At 46.7% G+C, this 18,520-nt stretch overlaps 1 protein-coding gene across 7 annotated transcripts in view; it reads left to right on the top strand.

Moving 5' to 3' along the window:
• The window catches only part of GPR55 (G protein-coupled receptor 55), an 82,130-nt gene extending 64,321 nt beyond the window's left edge, over positions 1 to 17,809 (top strand). For 4 of the 7 annotated variants that reach the window (XM_070618525.1, XM_070618526.1, XM_070618528.1 and 1 more), the window contains one exon: positions 14,135 to 17,809. In XM_070618525.1, the coding sequence (XP_070474626.1) occupies positions 14,135 to 15,135 (1,001 nt within the window). In that variant the 3' untranslated portion in view covers positions 15,136 to 17,809. Of the gene's footprint in view, positions 1 to 238; positions 391 to 934; positions 1,162 to 2,846; positions 2,983 to 14,134 lie in introns of those variants that run through there. The other 3 variants (XM_070618530.1, XM_008530045.2, XM_070618529.1) reach the window with 3 other exon arrangements.
• Positions 17,810 to 18,520: the final 711 nt, after the last annotated feature.

Here is an 18,520-nt window from a genome sequence, read left to right as displayed (position 1 = left end):
AGCAGGGACTGAACTTGCATCCCCACAAGCACAGGTGTGATCAGGTGAAGATGGTGAGAGCTGAAAAGGCTGTCCCTGTTCCATCAACCTCTTCACTGAGCTGGGAGAGCCCATGCTCTGGAGGGCCAGGTGACTTCCCCACAGTCACCCACAAGCTGTTATTTGTACCGAGATGACCTGTACGCTGGGACGAACCACCCAGATCCATCTCGGGGAGTTTCTATTCCTGTAGACACCTGCAAGTCCCAGCATGCCTGGCCTGTCAGAATAGCCCGTGCCTCAGTCTCTCACAGGATCTCCTAGTCACTCCAGGCTGCAGTTCAGCCCCAACTTTCCTGAATGGCCGGAATCTGCAGGGGGTCCCCGCTGAGAGCCGCCCAGGGCCCATGGGTGAGTCTCAGCTCTCCTGGCCCTGGAAATGGGAGGATGTGGGGAAATCTCTTCTCGCAAGGCCTTCCGGAGCTATTTGGCCCAAGGCTGACCCAAACCGCTATGGAGAAGCCAGAGCTGGCGAGTGGCATTGGGCCCAGCATAGCGGGGTAGGGGGTGGGGGAGGCCCTCCTGCTGCCCATCCTCGAAGACACTCTGCATGAGTGCCCCCTGCTTGGGGCTGAGGCATCCCCCAGGCTGGGCCCTGAGGCCTTCCCAGCCCATGAGTCCTAAATAGGAATGTGCCAGCATCACGCTTTTTTCTGTGGGTGGTAGTTCTGAATCCTAAACCCCAGGAGCGCTGGAAGTCTTGGTGGCTTCTTTCAGATGCTGGTGGCCCCTGTGTGACACCCAGCCTAGAACATCTAGTGTGTGACCTGCTTCCCTCTCGTCCAAAGGCGTCTCCTGCCTCTGCTCATGCGCTGGTTCTTGTGCAGTGCGCAACCTCCAAGAGGGCACGGAATGCAAATCCCCTTCCTGGAGAATGTTCCCCACTTAGACAGAGGGGACCCCCACAGAACCCCTCTCTAGACCTGATAGAAAGAGCCCCCTCTGCCAGATCAGGCTGACACTAGAGCCATTTGAAGAACATCTGGTCCCACCCCCTCATTTCACCAATGAGGAAGCTGAGCCCCAGAGAGGGAAGTGACTCTCTCCAGAGCAGGTTGGTGAACAAGCTGGGAGGAGAAATGACATCTCACAGCTCGCTCAGCTGTGCCACACCACCAACAGGTAACAGCCCCCGGGCCACTTAGAAAACCCAAGGCACAGAGCCATGGACTGACCTGGATCTCGTGAACTGCAGGTGACTTTCCTGAGGTCAGCAGGGCCTTCACGGCCGGGGCTCTATCCACACCTGCCCCGACTCTGTCCACACCGTCCCAGATGGCAGGGGCAGCGGCAGCCTCCGGCAGCCTCCGTGACAACAGCAGCAGCAGACGGAAAGCTGGTTTGTCCCTGATTATCGGTGACATTTTCTACGAACCTCAACTTCCTCCTGGTTTGACTCAAGTTTGAGCATCTTGCCGGGGTGGGGAAACCTCACCATAGGCAGCCCAAGAACCTTCTCCAGGGGAGCTTGGCTTGCGTGCCACCACCCTCGCTGGCCCGGCTCCCTGCTCCCCCAGAATCTGGCTGGGAAAGCACCAAGAGCCCAAGATGACACATTCTCAGGAATCGCCTTGCAGCCCCTGAGCAAGGTGCTGGCGGCAGACCAGGGCCACGCTTGGGAGCCCAAGCTAGCCGCTTGCCAACTGCATAACTTCCTGGCCTCAGTGTACCTCTCTGGGGAATGGGAGCAATAATGATTTCTTCCTCACAGGGCTCTTGGGAGCAGTAAGTAATGGGGATTGCTTGCCCCCAGTAAGTACCAGGGAAGCTTGGTTGTTATATATTATACTTGGATTATTCTCGAACCCCAACCAAGTGTCTCTTGGATAGGCTGGGAGGGAAGATACAGTAGCATGGAGAACCCTAAGAATTCTAGATTCTTTCTTGAGAGTGGAGGTGGAGAACAGGAGGTCAGGAAATGTCCCAGGATCAGCCTGGGTGAGGTTGGTCTGCCCAAGGTGGTGGGGCTGGGGGGCGGGGTGTGCAAGGTGCTGCCCAAGGCTCCGTGGAAGGCTCGGGGCTCCTCCAGTTCTGACCAGTTGTCCCCACACCAAAGGGAAACGCCTGTCACTCTGGAGCTGCTACAGACCAGGTCCTTCCCTCGTTCCTCCTTTCATTTAATAAGATCTTCCCCAGGGCCTTTTGATGAGAGACATGGTGATCTAAGGGTGTAGGAGACCTGGTCCTTGTCCTGGGGTTGCTAAAGGACAGCAGGGACACTCCCCCCGGTACACAGATGTCCTCCACTTGGCCACGGCAGGGAAATCACATCGGATGATGTAGGTGGATCAGGAAAGTGGACATTTGAAGAAAGGGATGGGTTTCTAGGAGGGGAAGTGACAGGCTGAGGGAAAAGAGTATGTCAAGCAGCGCCAGGCACGCAAAGGAGTGAGGAAGCGGGGCTGGGAGCTCCTGGATACACCGGGTGCTCTTGCTGGTGATGCTTGTGGCAGCCTGGAGTGGGGAGAAGATGAAGGCGAGACTCAGAATGTGAGTTCCAGCGAGGCCCCTTGCTACCTGTTTAACCTCGGGTAGACTTGCTGCTTTCCCTGAGCCTCACTCTCCTTCTCTGTAAAATGGGCGTAATTATCACAACATCCCAGGGATGTACTGCGGTCCCTCCTGCAGGGCACTCGGCACCAAGCTGGCCACATCTCAAGTCCCTGAGCTGGCCTCCCCTACTCCCCCAGCTCCACTCTAGCACGACCAAGCTTAGGATGCAGCTCCAGCAAAATTCTGCGGTCAGGGAGATTCTGTCTACGTGCTCTGTCACTGCTGTGTCCAGTTCCTTCTTGCATCACATCCCCCAGAAGCCCAGCTCAGGTGCAGACTGATGAATTTATTGGCATTATGGTGTTAGTGGCAGATAACTACAACCAAGCAACTATTTATGTTCCAACTATGGCCTTCAACCCAGCCCCTCAGAGGAGACCGGGATTTTAGGTGAGGAGCCTGGATGGGGACGACACTGGTCTGGGGATTGGGGACCACTCCTCCTCAACCTACGCCCCTCAGGCTGTGCCAACTCTGCTCAGCCATGGGCTGGCCCTCTCATGTCTGGGTGGCACAGACCACAGAGTTTCGTGCGAGTGAGGGGTTTGGCAGCACACGAGAGGGGAGCGCCTTCTTAGTCTGCAAACCTTCCAAGGTTGCATTCTTTCTGTTGCTTGTGTTGTCTGGAAAGTCCAGTCCTTCCACTGGAGGAAGGTTGGCTTGGTCTAATCGACAAGGAGTTTAGATGCCCCGGTTGTGCAGGCACAGGCTCAGGGCTGCCCGAGAAGGAGGCTGGATCCTTGAGGGCATGGAAGGGGAGGGTACCAGGGGGCGCAGGCAGCTGCAGGAATTACAGCCCAGAACGAGGTCAAGTTGGCAGTAAGAAAGCCAGCTCCGTGAGGCCCTGGGCTCCCCATTCACAGGGCTGAGCAGGGCTATTCAGATGAGAGAGCCCAGAGAGAGGCCCTACAGCCAGCGACAGCCAGGAGCAGAGCTGCCGCCTCTGGGCACCCTGCCCTGTCTTTTTTCACATATGGGACATTTTCTCTCCTCTTCATAAAACACTAAAAAATATTAATATATTGACAGAAAGTTCCATTTCAGGGCTAAAAAAAAAAAAGAAAGCCCTCCAGTTGCGTGAATTCCCTTGACAACATTCTGGATAAGTGGCTCTCCTGCTTTTGCTTGCATACCTCTGGTGACAGAGAGCTCACTATATGGCATAGCTGCTGTGTCTGCTTTCAGACCCTCCAGTGGCAAGACAGGTCTGCTTTCTGCAGCATCTGGAACCCATTCCTTTTACAGGCCCGCGGAGTCACAGTGGAGCAGGTCTTGAGCACTGGAGGATGCTAATACATCTATTCTTTTTCTGGCTTCCTAGCCCCTCCACATGCAGCCCCAGCGGACAGACAGCCTCTGGTGCGCGGGTGACAGAGCAGTGCAGGGCCACTGTCACGCCATGTTCCTCTTCTAGATTCTCCAAACGCAGAATTGGGTGCACCTCAATTCTCATCTTCTCTCCTGTTTACAAGACTCCTTAGGCATTCCCATTTTCCTTGCAGCTGTGACTGCATCCGTGTTTTGTGTGTAAATATTTGTTCCTTTCCAATATTTCAGGAGTGCACTTCTGATCTTATCTCTGACTCACACATTGTTCAAGAGACTATTGAAGAGAATGCACAGTAATGTCTATCATACATTTTTAATACCACTGTGCTGCCGCAGAGCTGTGATTTCTTTGTGGTCTGAGAACAGGAGGGTAGAACCGCCATTGCCTTGCAGTCCTTTGCTGTGCCCAGGGTGGGATAAATTTAGTGAAAAACTCTTTCCTGTCCCAAAGAGACTGTGTTCCTTTGATTTACGGCATAGCCCTCAATGATCTGCTAGTTTTACCTTATTAATAGGGCTGTGTAGAGCTCTCAATTTCTCTGTCTACTTGATGGATGCTATTCTAAGAAGCGAGCATTAAGATCTCTACAATTATATTTCCATTTCGACTTCTCTTTGCAGTTCTGGTGTGTTCCCATTATGTACTTCTTTGCTATGCTCATTGGAACATAAATTGAGTGTTTTATGTTTTAATTATGGTTTGTTAACTTTTACGTTGGTAGAGTTTCTGTGTTTCTCTCTTAATTCTTTTCACTAAAAAAAATTACTTTGTTATATTTCCTTCTTTTCCAGGGTTCCGTGTGCCTGATAAACTGTAGATAATCCTATCATTTTACTGTCTACGCCTATTTTCTCTGGGTTTCTTATCCGCAAAAGATGATTGGGTTTTGAGTTTTTAATGGATGCCCCTTTTTATGGGGAGTATTAGAATTATACTATAGTTGTTACATCTGTGCAAGCCTCCGGGGTTGCCCTCTCCTTTCTATATTGAGACATTACAATTTTTCACTTTCAGTTTCCATCGTGAATTTTCTCTTCCTTTTTGTCCCTTTAAAATAGACAAGATAATTTAACCTAAATGTGCAATTTAGAACATGGTCAAGTTTTAACATCTACGTTTATTTCTATTAATAGCTCTCCAAACTGCCCGTGAATTATTCTTAAATATCTTCCCTTCCTTCACCCACTCTTCATTGTTAATGTGGCATTTTGGCTTTCTTTTATATTCATCTTTACTCTTTATGTTATGCACACTTTTTATGATGTGATGGTTGACCTGTGAACTCATGAAATTTTTCTGTTTATCCTGGATCAGGGTCTTGTCATCCTGCTCTCATCTCTTAGGGGCACCTGCTTTCTCAGCTGTCACTTCCAATTCTCTGTCACTTCATGCTTTGTTCCCAAGTCCCTCAGATGCTACATGTTGAAGTGTTTATCTTTGACCTGGCAAGATTTATGCCTCATCAGCTGAACACTGGTTAGCTTATGCGTTTCTTTAAATTCGGTGTAAACTTGCCTCTTACCCACACAGTGCCTCAAACACGCTCCTAAACTTTTCTTCTTTTAAGGGAAAGTCAAAAGCTATTCTCATTTTTCTCCTTTTTTCTCTAGCATTTAATACAATTTTTTTAAAAAAAATTAAATTGTTTTTATATTGTCATTAATTAATTGGAAAAATATACCAAAAGAAGAGAGAGAGAGAAATAAAAATAAATGATTTAAAAATCTGCCACCATCTAACTGTTAGAATGCAACCGAGGTTTGGAATATGGAAATTTTTTCTAGGTTTTTTTTCCCTAAGCGTGGGCTTTTGAAAATCATAGTTGAAATCGTTGTGAATGTATAATCCTGTAGTTTGTGGGGTTTTTACTTAACATAGTCAGCATAAGCATAACATAGTCAGATAGAAAAATTTTCCATTGAGTAGATTTACCGTAGTGAAATTAAGCTCTTGTTGGCATTTTAATGCATGTATTTTTTGCAATGAGAAAAAACGTGTTAAAGTGAATATATTTCTGTACACAACTTTTTTTTCATAATTTACTTAAGCTAAATTTTCAGAATCACTGGATGAAAGACCAATAAGATTTCTGTGGCTTGTAATATAAGCTACAAATCTCCAAAGTTGTGTACTAATTTGTGTGTTCACCAGCATAGCGGTGACTGTTTCACGGAACCCTTGCCAGCTTCTTCATTAAATCTGATGAGCAAAAATTTTATCTCTTTGTAAATCTTCTTCTGGGAACTGCCATCTATTCGTGTCCTTTGCCTGGTTATCTATTACGGGTCTTGATTATACATTTTTAAATATTCTTCGTAAGAGAGATTATCATTTATCTAACTATATGTTGCATTTTCTTTCCTCCAGTGTATTATTTGATATTAAAATTTTTTAACAAAAAGAATTTTCTAATTTTGTGCTGTCAAACCTGTCCTATTTTCTGATTTTTGTGCTTTTCAGTCATTCTAAGTTGAAAAGAGCTTTTCCTTCCACTGGCTTTTATAAGTTCTCTACTAAATTTTCATCTAGTTTGTCTATGGTCTGACTTTTTTGAAGTTTAATTCATTCATAAATTTGGAATTTCTTTTGCTATAAGGCATGAGATGAGGATCTAAGTTGGTTTTTACCCCCAAATTGTTCACTGATGTCTCAACATCATTTCTTGATGAAGGCTTCTGTTTGTATTATTGGTTTTTGGGAATGTCTCATTTAGTCTTATTTCTGTTAATTGTCTTAGTGTAGTATCTGGACCTTCTGTGTATTGACAAGTATCTGATTTCAACAAAGTTCCCTTTATTTTTTTACCATTAAATACAAAGTTAGCCGTTGATGTCAACAAGTTACTCCATATCATGTGTAAGAAATATCCTTCTATTCTTTCATTTAAGTGACTTTTGTGGAAAAACTATTGATACAATCAAATGGCTTTTCATTTTTGCTTTACACGATATCAATAGATTTCCTAACCCTGAAATGGTCTTACATCTCTATAGTAAGCCTGATTTGGTCAATGATGATTTATAATTTTAGTATACTGAGTTCTACCTGGTAATATCCTAATTAGGATGTTTGCATCTATATTCATAAGTGCATTTGAGCAGTAGTTTTTCTCTTTTGTGCTACTTATGTCAAGTTTTGGTGTTTGGGTAAGTTAGTTTCATAACAGAAATTCACTAATATTATCTTATGTTCTGAAATTGTTTGTAGAGCATGGGAGTTATCTGTTTCTTGAAATTTTAAATAAACCAGAGCCTGTTTGAGTAATTCTTTGATCGCATCCTCAGTTTCTTTCATGGTTGTTGGTCTAATCAATACTTCTTGTGTCAACTCTTGTATTAATTGTGGTAAATTATGTTTTGCTCCTGAGTCGTCAATTACATCAAGCTTTTTAAATGGATTAGCCCACAGGTGATAAAGTAGTGGTTTCTTATTTTTTTCCTCTCCTTTCCATCTAAGTTTAATGCCTTGTTATGATCAATGAGTCTTTCTTCTCAATAATAGTTCTTAGAGATACATGTATTGTTTTGTTTACTGTTTACCATCCCCCCTCCCCGCCCCCGCCCCCTCTGCAAGGAACCAACTATTAAATTTATTGATTCTGGCATTTTCTTCTTTTCTAATTCATGTATTTCTGCTTTTATCTTTATAAATGTTTCCCTGATTTCTCTATGACCTTTTTGTTCTTTTTTTCTAAATACTCAAGGTGAGTGCTTAGTTCATTTGCTTAGTTGCCTTTTTAAAAAAAAGATTAAAGCTGTTAAGGCTGTTTATCTCTGAGAATAGTTTTGGCAGCAGCCTGTGAATTTTTTTTTAAACAACCAATCCAGAAAGGTCTTGTCATTCTTGATTATATCCTGTGTATTTTGTTTTGTAGTTCTGACTTCACTTATTTTTAAATAGATAATTCTATTTTTCATTTCCTAGCTTTCTGTGTATTGTGGCCAGAGAATAGACCCAACATAATTTCTGCTTTTTTTTAAGTGGAAAGTTTTGTTCTTACTAGGCAGATAATTCATTTTGGCAAATGTTTCTTGGATATTTGAGAAAAAAAGTGATGACTTATTTGTCTAAAACCAAATCCTAAAGCTATTAATTAAATCGTATTCATTGTATTGTTTACATAATTCTGTATCATGATTTATATTTTGCCTACTTGATCTGTTCAAATCTATAGTATATTAAAGTCTGCCCTACAATGCGAGTGGCTCTTTGAATTCTAACAATTTTACTTTATGTATTTTTGTGCAATGCCATTTGGTGCATAAGATTACTATATTTGCCTTTACAATTTTTCTTTTATTGATATACAATGACCTTCTTAATCCTGATGTGTGGCTTTATTCTTAATTTCTACAATGCTAGGTCTGAATATTTTCACTTTGACTTTCTTTTCATGTATATTTATTTCGATATCATTGAAGGACTTGTACATTGAACATTTCTCTATCATTGTGTCCTTCATAAACAACAAAGAGTTGAATGTATTTCATAACTGAACTGAAAAGGTTAGTTAATAGAGGAAAGTTGGAATTTTTCGTATTTATTGCTCTAATGTCTATGCATAGTTTCTTTTTCCATTCTGTTTACTTCTCTGCTATATAGTATGATTTGTTTGTTTGTTTCTTTTTGTCTTCGGCGATTTTGAAGATAGACATCCTGCTTTCAATAGTCAGTGGTTACTTCAAGGTTTAAAAAACTATGTTACAGTTTCCGTAGTTATTAAAGTAAAAAAGAACCCAGCGCAATAACTTACTTTTCTTTTATGGACCGTCTGCTCCGTCCACGTCCTGTTACTCTGCACCATCCTCCCCCCTGCAACCCGAGAACATTCTTCCTTCTGTGTTCATTTATCTAAAGTGTTATATCTTTTTTTTTAAAAGGACAGGAATGATCTCTTATTTGTTTTGTAATTTTAAATTTGTAACTACATTCATTATAACTTAAGTCCTTTTCCATGCTTTTCTTGCTTTTAATGCTCAGCTCCAAGCTTTTCCACCTTGATGTTTTCAGTTTTCATTGTTGCTGTCTCTCGGAGGTCTAAATTTTTGCCTCTTGGAGACGATTCTTTTTCTGGAAGCCACACATACCTGAGGGTAGCTTTCCCTGCTCTTCACACCTGAACAGCACCCAACTGGGCATAATATTCATCATCCAGATTTTCTTCATCCAGATTTTCTTCCTCAAACCTCTTCTGGTGTTAATTATTTTTTTTCAGAGACATTTCCAAGGAACTTGGTGTGTTTATTCACAGATGTTTGTAAGGTTCTGTATTAATGACATTTAAAGATGAAAGTGGAACGTCTAGGAGAGGCTCTGTCTCCATAAATTTTGCATGAAACTTGGCTCCTTTAATCCAACTTCTCGTCTGCTCTGTTGTTCAGTTCAGCCCTGCCTCTCGGGCATCAAGCTTCTGATGACCAACAAAGGTCATCCTCGTCCCTTCTGGTCTGTTCACAGACACCATTTGCTTGACCCATAACCTACCCCCATTCAATTCTATTTCCTTCCTGGTACGAGACTGGGACCAAGGCCCATTCAAATCCTCTGTGAGGCAAAGGGACCCACCATCCCTGCCGAAGAAAGATAACACACTACAGATGGGCCTGCTGGGAATGGGAATCAGGAATGGCCCCACTGTTGCCTGTGACACACTCCCCAGATTCCAACGTAAGTGGAGGCGTCGGGACAGCCTCTGCGCTGGCTATCAGGTGCAGCTGGGGGCTCCAACCTGCCTTCAGGAGAACCTGGTACCTGCCGGGAGCGCTGGTGACTGACAGCCCAGCTCTGCCCTTTCAGCTCTAGAGTGATGTTGATGCCGGGGCCACACTTTCCTTGGGCTGCTTCCAGCTAATGACTAAGCTCGGCAGAGGTACCAGCCCTGGGTGATTCCTGCCCCCCCAGTGGGCAGCCTGTGCTTAGGAACTCCCCATCGGCCTGGCTAAGACGTTCTTAGAGCTGCACTGTGGTCTGAAGCTCTTCCTACCAGGTCCTTCCTTCCTGCTCTCCTTCCACGGGTGTCAGACCTGCTTTGTGGTTTGAAGGCTCTCCCTATCTACTCCTGCTCCCTCTCCCCTTCATTGAAGACATTTCCTCCAATAAATCTCTCAAACGTCTAACACCATCTTAGCATGTGTTTCTCAGGCTCTCACCCACCCACCTTACAGTGCCACCGATGGACTGGTTTGGATCCTGGGTTGGCCAGAACAGGAGACATCAATGGCCCCAGGCAACAGGTCAAGTGTGGGGGAATCGCTGGCCCCCACTACAATTGGACTGGTCTTTATTGGCAACCCATCTTTGAGAAAAGTGACCGTTTCAACCCTTACTGCAGGCTGGAGCCTTTTTATCTTAATCCAGTGAAGTTCCTGATCTTTTCTTTAAAAAGATTTTTAAAAAGATGATTTCCTTGAACTTTCAGAGGAAATTCAGAGGATTAATTTTTCAAATGCTCTGCTCACTGTGCCATGAGCTGGAAGCACTTTTTTTCAGCCTAATTTCTTTTTTGCCAGCCGATAGAGTGCTTCCTCTGGCTTCAAAGATTGCCATTTGAAAAGTTCCCATTTGAAGTCTGTCAGTGTTCCAGATGTGACCTTTAGGATCAACCAACTGGAGAACACTGATAGCTGAATGGTGTCTATTTCCCACACATACACCTGGGACTGTCAGTTCAGACAAGCCCCGGCATCCTAGACTGTGTGCTTTCCGCCAGACCATTTTTATCCCTTTGTTTTTCATTGGTTTGTTCAATTCAGCCATATTTGGGTTTGAGTTTATCTTTGAGCACGACTGACTTTTTTTCTTTTTGCCTACTTTAGTTCTGTCTTTGATCATCAGCAGTGTGCTGGGTCCATCCATGGAGTATGCCTGAGTGATACCTAGCCCCAAACGGATGCCTTAAGTTCCTTTTTTGAAGCTCTTTAAATACAAACACGTCTTCGCTGTTATCTTTGTGGTTCTTGGTTTTCTGCTGTTTCTGATGTTGGAGGTGACTTCCGTAAGCCAATTAATTGAGTCCTCCCCTTTACTGTTGCGGCACTTCTCAGTCAGAAATGGATTGGGTTTTTGCCTGCTTTTCTTATCATTTCTGAAATTGATCTTGGTTCCAAGAAATTATCTTGTTGGTTATTCTGGCTATTTTTTTAGACAGGCCTGTGGATACGCTGGCATAGTCAGGAGGAGACAGCCTGCCAGCTTGCACGTGTTCTAGGCATTTTTGGGTAGAAAGAGTTATACCCGGGGCTCTACACTGTGCAACTCCAGCAGGCGCCATTCACACAGACCACAGGAATCTAAAGCTTTGACTATGAGCAAATACATTTTCCTAGATCTCTTATGACATAAACCAGTACGGAAAGTTGACACATAGGAAAGCCACCAAATCAAGTAATGTATGTTTAATGTTTATTACATGGCGCTCAATGGGTGATATATATATATATATATATTTTTTTTTTTTCTTTCCCCCTCTCTTTCCCTAGCAGTTAGAGAGGATTTGGGAATGACATTCTATATAGAGTCTTAAAAATATCCAAATCCTTCCTTCCAAAGACTCCCAAGGGGACTGCAGTGATGAGAAACAGTAGCAGAACAGGAATTCTCTCAGCAATAGCGGTGCAGCAAAGAAATAAATCACAGTGATTTTTTTGTGGAATTTTTTTGTTTTCCAGTAAAACTCTAGGAAATCTAAGTGTTCATCAAGAGGCTACCAGCTGGATGAATTATGGCCTATCCATGCAATAGGCTGCAATGGCGCCATTGCAGTGTTAGAAAGAAAAAGTCAATTCATAGATGCTGACGTGGAACAATTTCCAAGAAGCACTGTAAAGTGAAAAAGCAAGAACAGAGCTGTGGGTATAATATTTTCCAAATTTAAAGAAGAGTCATGCATACATATGTATGTACATATATATATATATATATGCATATACTTAGAAATTTTCTGGAAAATGTATGGACAAAACTGTTAACCATGGTTACCTCTGGAAAGGACATCTGAGACCCTGGGGTACCATGAAATCTCCTTTCTTTTGTTATTTTGTACTGTTTGAATCTTATTGAGTGCATGGAATACTTTTTTAATTAAAAAAACGAACTATGGGCTGGCCCTGTGCCGAGTGGTTAAGTTCGCATGCTCTGCTTTTGCGGCCCGGGGTTTCCCCGGTCTGGATCCTGGGCACAGACCTAGCATCACTCATCAGGCCATGCTGAGGCAGCACCCCACATGCCACAACTAGCAGGACCTACAACTAGAATATACAACTATGTCCTGGGGGGCTTTGGGGAGAAAAAGAAAAAGAAAAAAAAAAGAAGATTGGCAACAGATGTTAGCTCAGGGCCAATCATTAAAAAAAAACAAACAACTAGTAGAATAACATAAGCTCAAGGAGTAGCTGCACTGGTCACAGCACGGGATTCTCTGTGAAAGACTGTGTTCGTGCCTTCTCCCTGCCACGTCTGCGTCTTGGATCTCAGCCCCCGCTGCTGGGACGTCTCTGAGGGTGGGAACTCGCTCACCCAGCTGCCTGCTGGCGAGGCGGGGAAGGAAGAAGCCAAGTGTGAGTGATCTCTCATACGCAGGACCCTGTGTCCTCGTGGACGTGGCATGCTCAGTGTCTAGGACTAGTCACGCCAGCAGATGGGCCTCATCTGGGCGGAGGAAGCATGGGTGAGAAAGGAGGGAGGTGGGTGGAGGTTTGATCATATGTGAATTCTCTGCCCAGCAGCACTGGTTCTGGAGGCCTGGGTTGAACATCTCCTGGTTTTGATCTGCTCCAGGGCCGCTGCTATGGACTGAATGTTTGGGTCCTCTCCCAGGTTCACACACTGAAATCTAACCCCCAACTGACGGTGTGAGGAGGTGTGGCCTTTGGGAAGTGATTAGGTCTTGTGAGTGGAACCCTCACAAATGGCATTAGTGCCCTTAGAAGAGAGACCCCTGAGAGCTCTCTTGCCCTCTTTCTGCCATGTGAGGACAGAGTGAGAAGTCAGCCACCTGCAACCTGGAAGAGGGCCCTTGCCAGACCATGTTGGCCCCTGATCTTGGACTTCCAGCCTCCAGAACTGTGAGAAACAAATGTCTGCTGTTTATGAGCCACTCAGTCTATGGTATTCTGTAATAGCAGCCCAAACGAAGACAGCCCCCTATCTTGGTATAGAACTCCACCATAACATGCACCCCCCAACCCCCAAATTGGCCAGGCTCTTAAGTAAGACCCGGCCAGGGCCTGCCTCAGACTCTCATCTTGGCCTGACTTGTGACCCCCTCCTTGTCTGCCGGCACCCAGCCTCCCTGTGCAGCCACACCTGCGGCCTTGGTCCTCTTTTTCCTGAGACCAGTTCTAGCTTTCTACCTGTCTGAAGGCCTTTCTTTGCCCTGTGGAGACCTCAAGCCCTCACTTCCTTTCCTCTGCAAATGTCTTTTCTTCCATGTTTCTCCATTTTCTGTCTGGTTTTCTCCTTGGGGTAGCACAAGGCTGCAGCAGCTCCAGACTTTCTGTCTTTCCAACTTCAAATCCACAGAAAGAGCCCCAACCCACTTCCTGGTAACCCAAGCAAGAGTTTTGTTGCCTTTCATTGCCTCTGGGTGGTCAAATGTCCATCCTTGAACCAATGAACGAACCAATCACCAGATACAGGGGAATGTTATGTGCTGATTGCCGCCAGCCCTTCAGTCAGGGGTGGGGCAACTCTGTCCAGTCTTCAGGAATGTAGGTGGGGGAGGGGAGAAGGACAACGTATAAGGAGGAGCTGGGTCCTGGAAACAGCGTTTGAATCCCTGATGGAGCGGCAGCTCAAGTCAGCCCTGCCCTAGTTTTCAGTTACAAGAAATTCTCTCTTTGCTTAAACTGGTTTGGGTCAGGATTTGTGTTTTTGTTACTACTTTTGACAGAAGGCGTTCTGATTGAAAAAAAGGGGCAGATGTTCATACGCAGTTCTTTTTTGTAAAAGAAAAAGGCACACGTGTGTGTGTGTGTGTGTGTCCAGAAAGAGAGGGAGAGTGCGTTTGGAACGAGACACATAAAAAACTAACAGTGGTTATATCTGGGCAGCATTAGAGTAATTTTTCTTTCCTGTGTTTTCTAATTGTTATTCAATGAGCACGAATTGCTGTGTGATAAAGGGGAGGTGTTTATTATTCTTGACAAAGTCGTTTGAAACCATCACTTTCAGAGAGTGAGAAGAACTCCAGCTAATTTATTTTTGACTTTGTAGGAAAGAACATGAGCCAGGGCAACAAAAGTGAAGACTGCTCCTTCAGTGACGTGGATGAGCTGATGAAAAGCGTGCAGCTGGCAGTCTATGTCCCCACCTTCCTCCTGGGCCTGCTCCTCAACGTGCTAGCCATCCGAGGCTTCTGCACCTTCCTGCAGAAGAGGTGTCTGGATTACGCTGCCACCTCCATCTACATGATCAACCTAGCGGTCTTTGACCTGCTGCTGGTGCTTTCCCTGCCATTCAAGACGGTCCTGAACCACGTGCCGACACCCTTCCCTTCCTTCTGTACCTTGGCGGAATGCCTCTATTTCATCAGCATGTATGGCAGTGTCTTCACGATCTGCTTCATCAGCCTGGACAGATTCTTGGCCATCCAGTACCCCATCCAGGTCAGCCACCTCCGGTCCCCCAGGAAGATCTTTGGGATCTGTTTCGTCATCTGGGTCCTGGTGTGGGCTGGGAGTATCCCTATCTACAACTTCCACGGGCAAGTGGAAACCTACAAATGCTTCCACAATATGTCTGATAGCACCTGGAGTGCCAAGGTCGTCTTCCCCCTTGAGGTGTTCGGCTTCCTTCTTCCCATGGCCGTTATGGGTTTCTGCTCCTCCAGGAGCATCCGCATTCTGATTGGCCGTCGGGACCATAACCAGGACTGGGTCCAGCGTAAGGCTTGCATCTGGACTATCGCGGCCAATCTGGCTGTGTTCGTGGTCTCCTTTCTTCCAGTCCACCTGGCATTCTTCTTGCAGTTCCTGGTGAGGAATGGCTTTATTGTGGAGTGCAGAGCTAAGCAGAACATCAGCTTGTTCGTGCAGTTGTCCATGTGTTTCTCCAACGTCAACTGCTGCCTGGATGTTTTCTGCTACTACTTTGTCATCAAAGAATTCCGCATGGGCATCATGGCCCACCGGCCTTCCAGGGCCCAGCTAATCCTCCAGGATACCCTGACCACAGGGGCTACCAAGAAAGACCTGATCAAAGAAAGCAAACCCTAGCCCTAAATTCCAGCAGCGGATATCCTGTTCCAAGGTTTGGGATGTGACAGGATGATATATGGCACATTTACTAATGCGCTTTCCATTTTGATGCTCATTAAATGCTGTCTTTGCTAGTTACGCCCCAAAGACCTTTCCGCAGCACCCAGACAGCTTGACATAAATCACGCAGTGTTTGGGGATCTCTGAAGAACCTAAGAACCAGGTGAATTCTTGATTTTTAAGTCCAAAATCATGAGGCAGAAGAATTGAGAAAGACAATGAGACCATCTGAACAAGGCTGTTTCCCAGCTCTCCCTGTCCTTCTGTAGACTAGAAGATTCTGGAAGGGACGAGAGGAAGGAGTTAGGAACGAGAACTAAGAGGGTTGGTCATGGTGGAGTGTGTCCTGGGTAGAGATGGAGCCGTAGAATGGATCAAGCTCCTTTTTAGTTTGGGGATGCCGGGTGGAGCAGACTCACACTTTGCTATCCCTCTGGGCTCTGTTGGCCAACAACCTCACAGAGATGACAGCAAGTGGGGGTAATCGAGGCAGAGCAAGTACACACAGAGAGCCCCAAGTTTCCTATTGGCCTTAGAAAGGTCTGGGAAGCCAGCCAAACCTTTATTTGCTCACAAGAAGGCTACAGAAGGATGAGGGGGGCTGCGGTGAAGCTGTGGACACTTTGTGGAAGCAGTGAGGACAGTGTGGAAAGATGTTGGTGACACCTGAGAGCCATGAGGGGACAGGATACACCCGGGGAGGGAAGAAGGCCAAGGGCTGGAAGTGGACTGCCCCTCCCCCAGTGCCATCAGGATGTCACGGCATGGAGTTTTAGTGCTCGCCCAGAGGGAGGTGAGGCGGTGGAGAAGGGAAATTCCTAGACGTGATCAGCTTGCTGTCTGGAACAGCCTGGGAAGTTGTTAATTAGACTTGGTTTCCTTGAGAACCGGGAGAAAGAATCAGGTCTAATTTAGTTCAGCGAGAGAAGAATAAGGAACATGTGTTTGTGTTGCCCACCTGAATCCTGGCTGGGCATCTGGCCAGGGAGGCACTGTCCACAGAGCTGTCCCCCTCCAGTGGTGACAGGGAGAAACTGAGTCAGGCAGGAATGGAGCCACCATCTCAATGGCACAGGGCTCTTGGCACTTCCTGGTTGGAAACTCTGAACAATTGAATCACGGCTTCGATTGGGCTCCTCAATGATCCAGAGAAGGAGCGGCAGCGACAGCCGAAAGCTTCCGGTGACTCAGCTGCTCCAGAGAGTAAAATGATTATAAGGATAAACGTGGGGCAGTTTTGCAAGACAGAATGAGTGGGATGAGACGTAACAGATGAGACTTACTGTAAACAAGGGGAAGGTGTTTGGGAAGAAAAGCAACCACCTTCTACCTGTAGGATAAGAGGCTTCCATGGCCAAGTGGTGGATGGAAGGGAGGGGTGACTGTGTGGCGGGGGAAGGGACCTATTTAGATAAAACCCTGAAGGGAGGAAGAGGTGGAGGTTGGGCCATTGCCCAAGGCTTGAAGCGATGGGGCTCTGTGAGGAGGTGGGGGACGGGCAGGAAGGATGGAGGGCAGAGCTGCTTCCTGCCCGAGAATCCCCAGCTTGACTGAGAGCCATCAAAGGGCAGGAGCCCCGCCTTCTCCTCCTTCCTCTCAGCTGACTCAGTGGTCAAGTGGTGTTCTGTGGGGCTGGAGGGAAGGGTGAGGAAGAAGGTGTCAATGAAGGGGTAGAAATGGGTGTGGAGGAGTGATCATGACCAGGACCAGAGGCTCTTGTCCCTCAGACTGGCCTCCAGGAACCAGCAGCCAGAGTCAGGGGCTCTGCAGACCAGAGATGAGTCCTGCCCGTCTGCCCCAAGCCCTGGACATCCTCCCCCCTACCTATGGGCTGGCTACACTGTCCCATGGCCATCCTAGACAGAAGCACACCTGTGTTACTGTTGGAAAGCCAGAAAGCTGCCATATGCAGCAGGACATTTGGGCTGAATTGGGGTCAGAGTCCATGGGTGGGTGGAGATATGGACCACCCCTCCTCCAATTTCTCTCTTTGCATGAGTCTAGACTCATGAGCTGTGTGACTATAAGGTGTATGTCCTTGGAGGGGTAGAGCAGTCCTGGGTGGATGTGACAACTGTGGACCTGTCTGTGGGTGAGTCTTGGAAGCCTGACCAATCCCAACACACTAGGGGGAGGAGAGGTACCTCTTCTCTCTCCCCACAGGGACCCATCCTGGCCTTCGAGTCACAGGGGACTCATCAGGGTCTGTGGGAGTGGCTACAGGCCCAGTGCAGCAGGCCAGGCTGCTCTGCAGAGGATCCAGCCTCTGGGCCCAAGCCCAGCCCACAGTCAGCGGTCAGGCATGGAAAGGGCAGAGGGTCAGGGACACAGGGTCAGGGTCAGGGTTAGGGTGCTGATGCATGCAAGTGCCAATGCCCACAGCAAGTGGCAGCCAGTGAGTTGGGGAACGCTGAACTTTGTCACGGAAAAGGCTGAAATTCCTGCTACTAAAGCCGGTGGAGGCTTGGAGACATTGTTTGGCCATAAACGTGACCTTATTTGTACTCCTAGTCTGGAAAAACCCGAGACATAGCTGTGATGTGTACCTGCATGAAACTGGCACAATTAATTGGAAAAAATGATTTGATTAAGCTGACCTGTCAAATAAATAGACTCCTATGATGCTGTGTGACCTTGTCTTAGGCTACACTTACTGGTTCCAGAGAAGAGCTGGCTCCCGATGGCCCTGGCCAAGTGATCTAACAATCTTGGTCAAAGGGACCAAGAAAGGACCAGGTCAAAGTAGCCACCTGGACACTGAGTGTGAGAGCCCAGGGAGCTGCCCTAGGCCTGTCCCAGGAGCACAGCTGGGGCCTGTCCCAAGCGGCTGGGAGCCAGACCCTGCATGGTCTACTTGAGACTCCCCACATCCACACAGGTACTTGGTTCTCTGTGGTCCCTCCAGCACTGAATCCACCTCACCCTGCTCCCTCCATCTTGTCCCACCACCACCATGACACTGGAGTTGCTTCCAGAGGCCCTGGCTCTTCTGCACACCCCATGTGGTCCAGCATAGAGACCTGCTTACGGCTGATGTGCTGAAGACACAGGGCCAGTTCTCTGGAAGTCCTCCACTGGTGACTCCTCTGTCTCTGACCACCTATGGAGTGAGTCCAACTCTCCCAGGTGAGATCTGGGTTCTTCTTCATAGCTCCTCGCACGTGAATCCTGCTAACTTATCCAGAGCTCCTGGACAATGTGAACTGCTGGCTGCTGGCCCAGCCACCCCTTTCTCCTGAGTTCCCCACAATCTGGGCAAAGACCAGTCATGGCCTGGGTGCTAAGGGCTGATGGGGACATCCTTGTTCCTTGATGGTTGCTATGGACTGAATTGTGTCCTCCC

The sequence above is a fragment of the Equus przewalskii genome, chromosome 5, assembly GCF_037783145.1.
Source record: "Equus przewalskii isolate Varuska chromosome 5, EquPr2, whole genome shotgun sequence".
NCBI classification, from domain to species: Eukaryota; Metazoa; Chordata; class Mammalia; order Perissodactyla; family Equidae; genus Equus; species Equus przewalskii.
This window is presented reverse-complemented; position numbering and strand designations above follow the sequence as displayed.